General features: G+C 35.6%; 1 protein-coding gene across 2 annotated transcripts in view; it reads right to left on the bottom strand.

Moving 5' to 3' along the window:
• LOC131235688 (uncharacterized) overlaps positions 1-14,538 on the bottom strand; it is a 55,737-nt gene that overhangs the window by 22,971 nt on the left and 18,228 nt on the right. For both annotated transcript variants that reach the window (XM_058232984.1, XM_058232993.1), the window contains exons 2-7: positions 12,920-13,029; positions 6,908-7,073; positions 6,708-6,808; positions 6,476-6,548; positions 6,198-6,333; positions 4,422-4,582 (exon numbers count right to left, since the gene is read on the bottom strand). In XM_058232984.1, coding sequence (XP_058088967.1) covers positions 4,422-4,582; positions 6,198-6,333; positions 6,476-6,548; positions 6,708-6,808; positions 6,908-7,073; positions 12,920-13,029 — 747 coding nt within the window. The remainder of the gene's footprint in view (positions 1-4,421; positions 4,583-6,197; positions 6,334-6,475; positions 6,549-6,707; positions 6,809-6,907; positions 7,074-12,919; positions 13,030-14,538) is intronic.

The raw sequence follows: 14,538 nt of genomic DNA, 5'->3' as shown, positions 1-14,538 counted from the left end.
TACTGGCCAAGTCGAGCCGAGTTGTGCCAAGCTCGACTCATTTCGACTCGTGTACAGCTCTACTTGTATCCCACCTATGCGATACGAAACGCACAAGTAATGGGATATATCCCACATATTCGATTCGATGAGCATTTTCGATTTTTATCCCTTTTTTTGTAAATCATGTTAAATCAGTGTCAAATTGTTACAAATCTAGGTTTTTCATGTTTTGCATGAAAAATCATGGATTGGGAGCTCGATTTCAAGATTTGGAGGAGATGGGCCCAATTGCGAAAAATTGAAAACAATAAATAAAAAATAAAAAAATAAAATAAAATAAATCAATTTCTCACAAATCGGTTGCAATCTTTGTGTCCAAACATAAAATCAAACATGTATGTAACCTGATCTAGCCATTCTTCTTTTGCTTTTGAATGTATTGCTTGTGTTTCCACATGTCTTCTTACATTTATAAATTATATGAATAAACTTTGAATATAAATGCATCAATTCAGTTAGACAGCGCATAGATTGGGACCCCATACAAAGAAAACCTATTGTGTGCACTTGTTTTTTGTAATGCTTTGATTTATAAGTGTGTATTGATGTCTTTTTTAACAATCATTGAAGTTTCATTGAAAAATTCAACCAATTTCCCAATGTTTTCCCATGTTTCCAACAAGAGCGATACATTACGTGATACAACCGATATATCCCATGCAATACCGATACATATCCGTATCCCAAGGGTGCGATACGTAACACAATACCGATATTTTGAACACCGGTTACCAGAAGATAATCACAATGCGATGTACATGTGGCATGCTGAATGATCAGTCGAGTCTATCCATCCATTTGGTCAGGCTTAGTTTTCAAAAAATTATATCTATCACAAACAATCCTATCTATCACTTTTCTTCTGACCATTAACTATTTTCATTTTCGATCATAGCTTTGGTAGCTAGCAATTAAATAATATGAACATCAAATAGGTGTAATTTTTCTACATATGCTATACATGGTAGGGCCCAACATATGGATGGACCCAATTGGTGGAAAACATGTCATTGAACCAACAATTGATGCCTTTACTTGCACCCTATTGTATCCCCCATTATGTTGTCTTGCTAACTTCCAAAAGACATTACAAACCAAATGGAATCCCCTACAAGAGGTAATATAGGGTAATAGCATTCAACTTTTGTTTGGCCAACAATATTAGGTTTAACCATCTTTTTTAGCTCTTTGAGCCAAACTCAGCTCAATATAACACTCAGGTGGGCCAAATCACAAGGAACAATGGGATTATGGGAAGGCATACAATAAAAACTTTCCAGATGTTATGTGAAGCCTTACTTTTGGATGGATCTAATTTTTGGAATGTACGGTGAAAATAAGGAGCCACACTGAATGGGTGGGGGGTGGATGTTACAAACACAACACTATGCGTCCCATAGAGCTCAGGTGCCATTGTAGAGGAATCTGTTTGGTTGCAATCACCTCTCTCTCCGTAAAACTAAAACTAAAAAGAGAGAATTTCTAAAAAAGTGAGAAAAATGAAAATGGAGAGAGCAGGTGTTAATATGTTCAAAAGCCCATGTTTTCTTAGTCAATTTATGGATCCTTCTTATTCACTATGGCCAAACACTTCTTTTTCTTTGAAGAATTAATAAAAGACACTCCAATTTATTGCTTCCTCCGTTCTAGTCTGCAGCCGTAACTTCCACCAAAAGTTCACGGTGGTTAAGCCAACAAAATTTCATATTAGATCTAGATTTTTTTTATTCTTTTATCTTTGTTAAGTACGTTGTAGGATTTCAAGAATATAAAGTATGATCGTGGAACTTATTTCCTTAAACAATTCTAAACATTCAAGGATATCAAGGAAGAGGTTTTGGCACTTAGGGAGGAAGCATACCCCAAGAAGCCTTAATCAGCCCCTGCTCACATCAAACACCAATCAGAACCCTTAACCAGACCAAACAACCAAAATGCAGACCTCATTGACCCACAAAGCCCTAAAACTTACAATTCCTAACTCAGTTACCTAAAACCCTAACCCTAATCCCATCAAAAATCATCTTCATTTGTTGTTTACAACACAAATCTAAACCCTAATAGAAATACAAACCCTACACTAAATTGTAAACCTACAATTCCTGTCTTAGTTACCTAAAACCCTGACCTTAATCCCATCAGAAATCAACTTCATGCATTGGTAACAACACAAAACTAAACCCTAATTGATATAAATCCTACACTCTATTGTAAACCTACTCCAATTCAATACTCTATTTCTGAACCTTCATACCCCAAAATGCTAGATTTCTCAACTTCCTGCAAATTATAACGTGTTGATATACCTGGACCTAAACCCGAAATCATAACAGCAGCCCATATGACCCAAATCTTCAATATGACCAACAGTCATCTACCAGTCCTAACACCTTCATCCTGATCTTTAACCAGTCCAAAACAGTACCTCCAGGCAATTACAGTCCAAAAAAACAAGTCACAATCGTTTGTAGCCTCTACAGCTCCCTATAATCTAACATGGCCAGCAAATCTGAACCCTACTCTTTGCACGGTCCCTTAAATTAAACTCCAAACAGCCCCAGCACCATCCCTTTAGACCCAAACCCAGCCAATACCCTCTCTCCAAAACCTGCCAACATTAATTCAATAACAATCCCTAAACAAAACCTAAAGCTTCATTAACTATCCAAAAAACAGTCCAAACAAGCCTATCAGCTTTCAGCCATAACCTAACTCTTAGGGTGACCCAAACCTGTCCACAAATGTTATCCCAAAATATCAATCCCACATTTCTGCTCTAAATCTGTCCCCATAACTCATAATAAAACCTGCCCTCTTCATTTATTGAGAGATGATACAAGAAGCGGTCACTCGTACACTTCTTACAATGATTCCTATTCATATTCCACCTTTTATTACCAAAATCCCTTATCCATATTCCACTTCTTACTACCACAACCCGTCCACATTACACCTCTTTAGTATGACAGTCTGCACCAACAACTAACTTATTCTGAGATGCCGACTCATGGTAAGAAGTCATATGAGGCAGCAAATAGTGGGATGACGAACAGGAAGGAGAAGGTGCAAGTGTTGCGTAAACTGAAAAAACTCATCGAACAAGTGATAGAAGTACAAAAGACATGATAGAATGCAATAAAAAGCTCCAAAACCTGCAATCAGCAAAAATGGGAGCAAAGCAGACCCCCAGCCTACATGATTGATAGATCAGGCCTCTGATCTGTCCTGATCCACGATTTTGATCACTTTCTGGGCCCATGGTTGCACACAGATGGCCCAAAATAGTGTCTACAACATTTGGTGTGCCCCACATGTGTAGTCCAAGTCCTAGGAGCTAGGACTTACAGCCCAAATGGTTTTAGTATAAAAGGCCTTTTTTCCTGTTTTATTGCTTAATCTAATAGTGCGGCAAGTAGTTAGTTTCTCTTTTACTAAGAAAATACCAACAATCATAAGGGTTTAGTTTCTCTTTATTTACTAAGAAAATAGCAACAATCATAAGGGTCCGACTTCTTCCAAACAGTTATGTAGATTATAGACTATAAACAGAGTCATGCCGTATGGATGAGTTTAAGATTGTTTACTTCCAGAGAATGCTTCTCTAGACGTGAGACTTCCCAGTTATAGTGTTGAGACTATTTCTTCTTCTTGTGGTGGGACTTCACAAAAATATCTTCCTTGTGTTTCACTTTATTCATTTTCCAATTCTTTGATTCATTGCTGCTACTTTGTTCCCATGTCAAGATGATTGGATTCGAAGAAGTTAAGGTGCCTTTAATCTATTAAAGCTACCGGAATCTAGAAACTGAAAAAGTATGTTCTCAGTGGAGTCTGCACTAATCTTGGAATGGAATCAAAGTTAGACCATTGTTTAGCTACGATCCCCATCATCGAATTGCATATGTCCATGTTTCTAAGATCATTGAATAAGTCATTAGATAGAGAAAATAGAAATGGAACATAATACAAGAGCTGGAAATAGAATGAAATGGGGAAATTGGTAAGGAGATTATCCAATGATATGCGAGAAACCAAACTTAATATAATAACTTGAGAAGACATAGCAGCAGATGCTCAGAACAAAAGAATCATTTTCTTTTCACATTAACAGAAATTTTCTTAATAGCAGAAAAGATTGCATCAAGAGAGAGGGGAAGAGCTCCCAATAACATACGGTCTGGCAATAATACATCTGGCCAAAGCATAAGCTATGTTTATAAAATGAAAATAAGCAAAATATAAGACAACAATATGCATGTAACTGCAAGAAAGTTCAGCACAATTCAACTCGTCATAATCATTTTTATTAATGGAAAAATTTGAATTAGACCAAAGATGCTGACAGAATTTTCCAAAAGGGAAAAGGAGAGATAACAAACCAGCAGGCTCAAAAAAGGTTGCTTGCATAGGCTGCCTATTTGGATTAACAGATACGCGTGTTTTCCACACTTGGAGAGTCCCATCCTTAGAAAGAGTGACAAGAACCCGCAGCATGGAGATCCAAGCAATACTTATTATTGAATGGGAACCTGCCTGTGTACTGAACTTGCAATACAAAGAAACTGTCAGAATAAGAACACAGAGCAGTACGGAATCAAATGAATCTCGGCATAGTTGCAGGAACATGAGATAAAAACAACCAAAGAGAGAATTTGTAATACACAGCAAGTACAGCAGATTAAGGGTGACCACTTGAATTCCATTAAGTGTCGTTCGGCACCTTGTATTCGGTGCATTCAGAGGTAATTTGGTGTAAATGCACCTTTTTAGTGTGTTTGGAGCCACGTAAAAGAGGTAAATGTTGTTTAGAGATTGGGCACCTTATTTTTTGGGTTTCTTTGTGGGTTTCCCAGGTTTGGCACCTTGTATTTGGTGCATTCAGAGGTAATTTGGTGTAAATGCACCTTTTTAGTGTGTTTGGAGCCGCGTAATCGGAGGTAAATGTTGTTTAGAGATTGGGCGCCTTATTTTTTGGGTTTCTTTGTGGGTTTCCCAGGTTTGGGCCTGGTTATTGTATTATTAATTTCGTTTTTTGTTTGTGGTTTTTGGTTTTTGTTGGTTTTGTTTTCTCCTCTTTTAGTTTTTTTAGCTTTGTTTTGGTATAGTTTTTTAGCTTCGTTTTGGTTTCTCTTTGTTTTGTTTTTCTTTTTGGCTCTGCCTAATAAATCGATTCATCTTTCCCAAAAAGCGAGAGAGATAGAGAGAGTAATTGGAGGTAAATGGAATCGGCGGTAAATGAAAAAGTTCCTTTTTGGTGTGTTTTGAAATCTCTTGTTTTGCTATGAATTCAATGTAATTGGTGTGAAATGCCTTCTCCCCTTTTAAAGGTAGGAGAGTCACACGAGTAACAAAGGTGCCGCTAGGCTACTAATATGCCATACACATGCACACTGATGATACCTTGAAACAATCCAATTATTGGCTACATCACTAAAATCACACCAATAGAATGATCCAAACTGTCCAAACGTTGGCCATCTAAGGGACAAATAAAAAATGTTGGCAAGTTGCTCGTTTATGATCCTTACATTTGTGGCCCACGGCCCACCCGAGGTTCAGAATTTCCAAATTTTTGGCCATATTATATACTTCAATGGGCTTATTATAATCATTCTGTCTAATATCACATATGTACACTAATTTGGGATATTAAAGCTGATCTAGTAAATCAAATTCAGGTTCCTGTGAATATACTAAAGAATTCGAATACATTCCAATTACCGGCATCCAAACACAATTTTTGGATTCTAGTGCATTCCAATTACAAGCTACCAAACACAATTGAAGATTCCAATTCACATTGATTCTATCGTAATTGTGATTTGTGTTCCAACTCATCCCAAATACAAGTTCCCAAACGAGCCCTTAGGATTAAGCCCGCGAGATTATCGATTCCTTGGAGATCTTAGCCACTTCAGAAATGCACTTAAGCTTATTTCTAAAGGCTCTATCCTTCTTCCCTCCACAAAACACAAACAACAAGAAGAGCAAGGCACCAACGAATCATTAGCTCCAAAGCACAAAATGCCTCCTCTTTAATTATAAAAAGAGATAGCAAGATACGTTCACATATAATCATATATAGTATAAAACCATCCCTCGTAAAGGATAGGGTAAAAGCCAACCACCGATAATAATAAACGCCTGAAACTTACATTCCTATCATATTTGGTCTCTCTGTTGACACATCCCATGCCAAAAGTGTACCCCGTCTATCACCAACAAAAATCCACTCCAAGGTTGGATGAAAAGAAAAGGCACCAGCACCAATGAGCTTAATGGTATTATCAACTATACAGAAAAATCAAAATGAAAATAAGATAGCAAAAAAAAAAAAAAAACTTCACAAAATCAAATGCAGATAATTAAAACAAGATATTTTAAAAATTTTAAAACTAAACTAAAATTAGAAATTACTATTCTCATCTCTTACGTTGTAATGTATAATGAACAGCGTACGTCTGAATGTTGTAAGCTCGAATTAGACCATCAGCATAAGCTACATACTGAAACCAAAGAAAATAGTTATTACAAGTCTCTACTGACAAAGGAGAACACACATACTTAAATAATAGATGCAGCCGTTTAGAAGCCAGTCAAAGAAATGAAAGCACAGTGCCACTATGCAGATTTTTCTTTTAATGATGCATGATCATGCATGTTACCAGGACAGGTAGACGTGGATGGCATGCAAGGTTGACAATAGGTTTTTTAAGATCCGTCTTTATCTTCGTTGGTGCCCGGCCCCCTTCAACAGTTCCAACAACTTCATGTAGTCCAAAAAGAACATGATTTAGAAACAAATACTGGGATAATTGATCTAAAATAACACTATAAATAGCTAATATAAGGGGAAAAAAGGAACCTGTCACACTCATCCGTCTATGAAAACCAAAGAACACAACAGGTTGGAGTGGAGTCAGTGCGAGATGGACTTCTGTATCCGAAGAGATTTGTTCTGTCCTCTTTTCAGGTGAATGTAACACAGACGTCTGCTCCGTGTCGAAATCACAGGACCGGATTGTGCAATCCTACAACATAAATGGAATAAATTATGAATCATTACCAAAAAAAGTATAATGAGTCTATTTACTCACTAATCAAGTAATAAAAAAAATTAAAAAAATTAAAAAAAAAAAAAAAAAAACCTGTAGTTAATAGCACAAGGAAAAAGAAGAAACAAGACTGAATAGGTGATAAGGCTTTGTTACAACCAAATGGCTTCCAAAATTAATTGAAAATGGAACACCGGAAATCATCGCCATTTCAAGGGGGAAAAAGAAGTAAAAGGTTAGAATGGACAAAGGGAACAGAAATCAGATAACGCAATCTATCACCAACGTCCACACCGATACTGAGCAAAAAAGTATTGAAAACACAAGCATTGGCCAATAGGCCGAATTAAAGGAAAAGAAAATATATTCATTCCCCACAAAATTAATCTTCTCCTAGAATTAACAAACCTTTGCCAAGATCTATCAACCAATGCCCATTATGCAAAGAAAAAACAATAATTGTTGTCCGTTGAACGGGAGACACAATACTGCAAATAAGCTTGTTAATCGCAAGGTTGAGGTGTGCAATATCGGTTACATATCAGTCGTAACGGCTAATACGTAATAGTAACGACCTACATCGTAACGCAATACAGGGTCAAAGCGATGACCCCCTCAATTTTGGGCTCGAATCAGCCATTACTACCCCGTTACAGTTAGGGCATAACAGTCGGAAAAAGGATAGTTTTCTAGCCATTTTAAGTTGCGTTTTCATATTTTGGCACTTTTCTCTTCCAAATTCGTTCCTAAACTATTCTAGTGCAAATTCCGACAACTCTTAGCTTGAATTTAAGGATCAAAATAAGTTATTGCAAGGATTTGGGTGACTTGAAGCTCCATGGGCAATTTTCTGGAAAACTATTAAAAATATGTATTTATACCTTCTTCTTTTTAATCTCTGTTGTTATGGTTGAATATGATGTTTTATTCAAATTAGAACATATCAATGTGCATTTTACAGATTAGGCAACTGATTTTCGTTTTCTTTTTTATTTTTTGTATTTTTTTGAACTATTTTCGGATGATTTTTAAAAATTAAGAAAAATCTCTTTTTTCAATCTTTTTTTGTTTTAATTGTTGAATATGATGTGTTAATCATAGTAGAACATATCAAAGTGAATTTTACAAATTATACAACTAATTTTCTTTTCTTTTCTGTATTTTTTTATTTTCGAACTATTTTCGGCCGATTTTTTAAAATTAGGAAAAATCATTTTTTTTCAATCTTTTTCTGTTTTAATGGTTTAATATGATGTGTTAATAATAATAAAACATATAAATGTACTTTTTAATGATTACGCAATTGATTTTCTATTTTTTTGGGTTTTTTAATTTCAAGCTATTTTCAACCGATTTATAAATAATAATAAAAATGATTTTTTTCTGTTTTAATGCTTGAATATGATATGTTAATCATAGTAGAACATATAAATGCTCCTTTTACAGATTATGCAATTAATTATCTATTTTTTTGGTATTCTTTTGTATTTTCGGACTATTTTCTGTCGACTTTCAAAAAATAAAAAAAAAAAAAAAAAAAAAAAACCAATCTTTTTCTGCTTTAATGATTGAATATGATGTATTATTCATGGTAAAACAAATTAATGTGCTTTTTACAGATTATGCAATTGATTTTCTATTTTTTCTTGTATTTTTGGACTATTTTCGGCCAATTCTTAAAAATTAGGAAAAAACAATTTTGTTTTAATCTTTTTCTATTTTAATAGTTGAATATGATGATGTGTTAATCATCGTAGAACACATGATGTGCTTGAATGTCATTATTGATTCAATTCTTCATTTTTTTTTTTATAATTATATATGAGATTTTTTATTTTTTTTTTCAAACTATTTTCGACCGATTTTTTAAAATTAAGAAAAGTATGTTTTTTTGTCTTTTTTTCTAGTTTGATGATTGAATAAGATGTGGTATTAATACAAGATCACATGATGTGCTTGAATGTCATATTGTCATTATTGATTCAATTTTTTATTTTTATTTTCGGATTAGTGACTTGTGTTTATATTTTCTTATTTTGGACAAGTTTTTGAGCTTCGTAGGGTTTAGTACTTAATTTATTCTTTATTGATTAGATTTAAAAGTTAGAATTTTATTTCATTAATCTTTTTACATCCAGTTATAAGTTCCGAGATTTAATTAATTCATTCTCTTACAAAAAACTGTATTTAGACTTATAGGCCATATCTAATTAAGAAAATGCCTGGCCGACAAGGAAGTAAGGGTATTAGATGGCAAAATTGTTAGAGGGTAGGTGATGGTAGACATCCAATGAAGTGCAACTATTGTAATAAAGTAATAACTAATGGAATTACACATCAAACAACATTTGGCACATCGAAAGGATCAAGTTGTGGGATGTACCAGAGTGCCAAAAGATATAATGATCTTGATGCAAGCCAGTTTGGATGAGTCAAAGGGAAAACAAGCTACTATGCAAAAGAAAAAAGATGTGATTTCGGAAGTGGCCCGACAAGAGTTGTTTGGTACTAAATATATGGGCGTTCGTGATGAAGAGATCATTGATTCTAACGACGATTCAAATCGGAAGTAACTATAGCTAAGAGAGAGCGTGCGCCTTACTCGTGAAGAGGAAGCACCTACCATGAACTTCCTCTACAATGTCATGGATAAGGCAAAGATGGCAATTAAATGTGATAGTAAAAGATGATCCTACTAGAAGATGATCGATAAGAGATGGACAAAATAGCTCCATCACAAACTTCATGTAGCAAGTTACTATCTAAATCTTACGTACATATGCCCAATCATTTATTGCAAACAAGGTATTCAAAATCGGTTACGTAACGGCCGTTACATAACAGTAACAGTCATAATTTTTACGCGCTATGAGGTCGAAACGGTCGTAACGGCTGTTATAGAAAAAAATAGGTCGTAACAACCCTATAATGGTCATATAACAGTTTTTTCAAAAAATAAAAAAGAGTCATAATGACTGTTACGGCCCGTGTCATAGAGGTAACGGTGGTGGCCGTTACCGTCACCATTACCGTTTTGGAACACCTTGGTTGCGAATGATGAGGTTCATGTCGAGCTAAAGAATGTGATAAAAAGATTAGAACTTGACTTAGATATGCAAATAAGGGCGTTGAATGAATTAAATACTTTTGGAAATCGCCAGAGTAGCTTTGGAGATGCTCTTGCACAACATGCACTATCTAGGTTGCAACCGGCAGAATGGTAGATGAATTTTGGAGAGATACGAAGGCTCTCAAAAAAATTACAGTAAAATTTTTTAGCCAGACAATATCTTCTTCTAGCTGCGAAAGGAACTGGAGTTGTTTTGCACTTATTCATTTGAAGAATAGGAATAGATTGCATATTAGGATGTTGGATAGACTTGTCTTCATACACTATAACATGAGTCTAAGAATGCAGCGACATTATAGGAGCATTACACTAGCCGCCGGTGACACAGACTACTGTCCAATAAACTTGAACAATATTTATAATCAGGACAACCTACTTTTACCTTAGTTGGAAACAAGGGAAAAATAGATAGAATATGATAGTGAAGAATTGGAAGTGGATGACCCAATAATATGCACGACACAGCGAGAGAGTCGTGCAGCTGTGTTGGACCCAGAAAGGGGCAAATTTCATGCAAAATTCGGCTCAGCGGAAGAGTACAAGCAGTGGCAGCGAAACCTAAACAGATGATCATGGTAGTGGTGGTGATGGCGCACCTGATGCTAGTCCCACTTCTGGTGTTGCTTGACACACCATACAGTCATCTACAGATCGTGAAGCCGATGAGCATCGACGGGGTACGCGAGGTCAGACTTATGAGTCTACTGAGTCACAATACAGCCAGCGGGAGGAGGCTGGCTCTAGTGGTGCATAGGGAGGTCTGGAACATCAGCAAGCTTATGGTCCTAGGCATTATGGATATTCTTACGGACAATGGGGTCCATCACATTCATGTTGGAGTAGTCCACCTGATCCACACATTCCATATGATTACAGATATCCAGATCCAAATCCAAGTTATTAATCACAGACACATTTTCAATTTCAAGATTCTCAACAGCCCGAGTATAAGCACTAGTATGGCTATTCGACAGGCATTGGTAGATATCCTTACTCGGGGTCGAAGTCGTTGCCTAGTCAGGATCACCCATCCTCTGGTTTAGTTAACTTGATCTTTCCCTCTGGCACAAGATATTATGAATATGCAAAACTTATTCCACAACTGCAGCCTGATGATGACGAAGACGTGGAGATCAAGCAAGCACAACAAAGCAAATTTTCATTTTGGTGGTGACTCGGGAGTTTTATTAAGGTAAGTATATTTTTTAACATTAATTACAATTAAGGTAAGTATTTCTATATCCATTATCCACACATTCACCAAGCAAGCACACACTTGACACTATCGAACTTGTGCTTAAAATAACCCTCCTGACGACCAATCAAGTAATCTTTAATCAAGTTGCAAGGGAGTAAATCAGAAACCACTAATTGTTATTTTTATTTTATATCTTAAGGATGACAGGACAGGAATCACAAGAGAGGATAAGTCTCTGACATGTTCAAGACTTTAAATAGAATAAATATTGTAATTTATGCAACTCCTCAGGCTCAGGTATGTAATGTAGAGTAAATTATGGAAAATAATAGCAAACGCCTACACATGTGAGATATTTTTATATTAAATTCATTCTAATATATCTATCATTGGTATTAGATAGTTAGAAAATTAAATCTATGAGTTTTGTAGTCAATTCTAGGTTGTCAAGTTCATAAATTCATCGGACAACCCGATAGAGCTTTCTCACCAAAGATTGGACTGTTACACCATCATAAACATGTTCAAAATTATAAATGAATGCATATTTGGAATATTTATAATTTTCTGGATTTAATGGACATTTTTCCGAAGTTTTTTTTACCAAATAAAAGACCATTAGATACATCCTATAACGGTAACAGTAACAGTGGGCACCATTACGCCCACCGTTTCCGCAACGGTACACCACTGACAACTTATAAGCTAACACTTGTATCACTTTCTTCCGCTTTTCGGGTTAAATTGCCTCTTTCTATGCCTCATAGAAGATTTATAACTTCTTTTATTTCAAGCTACTAATAGGAAGAAAAAATACTGATAAAGATATCAATCAACATAAATCTTCTATGTTGGGGCAAAGGAGAATACAGAAAGCTACCACAAGCATAGCTGTAAAAGCTAATGCAAAAACTGTATCAGATATTGAATATCATAACTCATAACAAACATAGTTAGCCTATTTCATCTTGAAAGGAATGCATTAAACACACATTAATGACTCATGGAAAACAATTACAAGGTGTAAACATCTGAAAAACATGTGCGAAAGATCTATCAAAGCTCTAGACTTAAGTTGAAGATCTGCATTTCAAAACACTTCACAGCTATTGTGTAGGTTCAAACCATGTTGTGCCGTAAAGGTCGTTATGTAAAGGTAACAGTGGCAACCGTTACACGTTACAGGGTCGTAACAGCTGTTATGGAAAAAAATGACTCATAATTGCCATTAACAGCACGTTACATCCCCTATAAAGGCCATAATAGCCCCGTAATGGTCTATTACGAGACAGACACTGGTTTTTCATACTTTTTAATCAACATTACGGGGCAGATATAGGTTTTTCAGGAGTTTTTTAATAAATAAATAAGACCGTAACGGCCGTTACGGGGCCATAACAGCCGTACAACAAGGCATTATAAAGCCAGTATTACTCTGACTTCCATAGCACATCCAAGATGACCCAGATACAAAATGTGGCACAAACAACCTACCTCAAGAACAGCAATCACAGCATGCCCACTGGTAGGGCTGTATGCCATACGCACAGCTGGGGCACCAATGTCAATTGAAGTAATCTTGCTTCCAGTCAAAGCATCAAATTCTGCATGGTTGAGATTAAACTACATTAGATGCATATCAAATACCCAACACACTGATCAGAAGGCAATGAGTGGAATGCATATGTCAGAACAAAAACAATCATGAATAAACATCCATAACACTACATGATACAAGATTAAAGACAATTAAAACCACATAAGTATATTGTTCAATAATCACTAAACATAATTTCACAATTTGCACTTCCACTTTCTGTCCACATAAATTTATACAATATGAAAAAAAAAAAATTGATTGTCTTCAGATGACAATCCTTCTAGAACTTTGATATTTCATATTGGGGGAGTATCAAATCACCTAACAGAAACAATAGCAATGGTACAAAAATTTTAAAGAGGTCTACATCAATGTAAACCATCCACTGACATATGCATCCATAAAGAACATACAAGGCATATTTATAGCTGCACAGAGCATGAGAAGCAGCAACAGGGGATTTGGGTGCGGGAAAGGAGGAATGTCTATCCATCTTAATAACTAATTAACTACAAATGGTTGAGAAGCGGGGGCAGAAATGCAAGTCCAAACAGTGATCCCAGTGGAAGCAGGGCCTGGTTACAACCAGTGTTTTAAATATCGACGATATTAGCCAATATATCCCACGATATATCTTGTATCCCACCTATGCAATACGAAAAGCACAAGTAGTGCCGATATATCCCACCTATTCGATGCAATGAGCATTTTCGATTTTTGATCCATGTTTTTGTTGTAAATCACATTAAACCAGTGTTGAATGGTTACGAATCTATGATTCTTCATATTTTTTATGAAAATCATAGATTTGGAACTTCAATTTCGAGATTTAGGGGAGATGGGTCAAGTTGCGGAAAATTGAGAAAAATCGAAATTTCTCAATTTCTCGCAAATCAGTTGCAATCTTTGTATCCAAACACAAAATTAAACATGTATGTAACCTGATCTAGTGATTCTTCTTTTGCTTTTGAATGTATTGTTTGTGTTTCCATACACATCTTCTTACGTTTATAAATTATATGAATAGACTTTGAATATACTTACATCAGTTCAGTTGGAAAGCGTATATATTAGGACCCCATACAAAGGAAACCCCTATTATGTGCATTTTGTTTGTAATGTTTTGATTTCCAAGTGTGTATTGATGTCTTTTTCAACAATCTCTGAAGTTTCATTGAAAAATTCCACCAATTTCCCAATGTTCCCATGTTTCCCAACAACAGCGATCCATTACGCAATACAACCGATACATCCCATGTGATAACCGATAGTATCCGTATCCCAAGGGTGCGATACATTATGCGATAATGCTATTTAAAAGATTGGTTACAACTTACAAGGTTCATGCAACTATGCAACTATGCTTAAGTAGACACATTCAGTTAACAACATCAATACAATGTGGATCAAAGCAACATGCTTCAACTATTCAAGCAGGAGGCATGTCAAATCTCTTGACCAAACACGTAACAATGACATTGGATTCGTTGAATAAGAAACCTACAAGTCTTAA

Source organism: Magnolia sinica, chromosome 2 (assembly GCF_029962835.1).
Source record: "Magnolia sinica isolate HGM2019 chromosome 2, MsV1, whole genome shotgun sequence".
NCBI classification, from domain to species: domain Eukaryota; kingdom Viridiplantae; phylum Streptophyta; class Magnoliopsida; order Magnoliales; family Magnoliaceae; genus Magnolia; species Magnolia sinica.
Note: the sequence above shows the minus strand (reverse complement) of the source record. Positions and strands in the feature narration are given on the sequence as shown.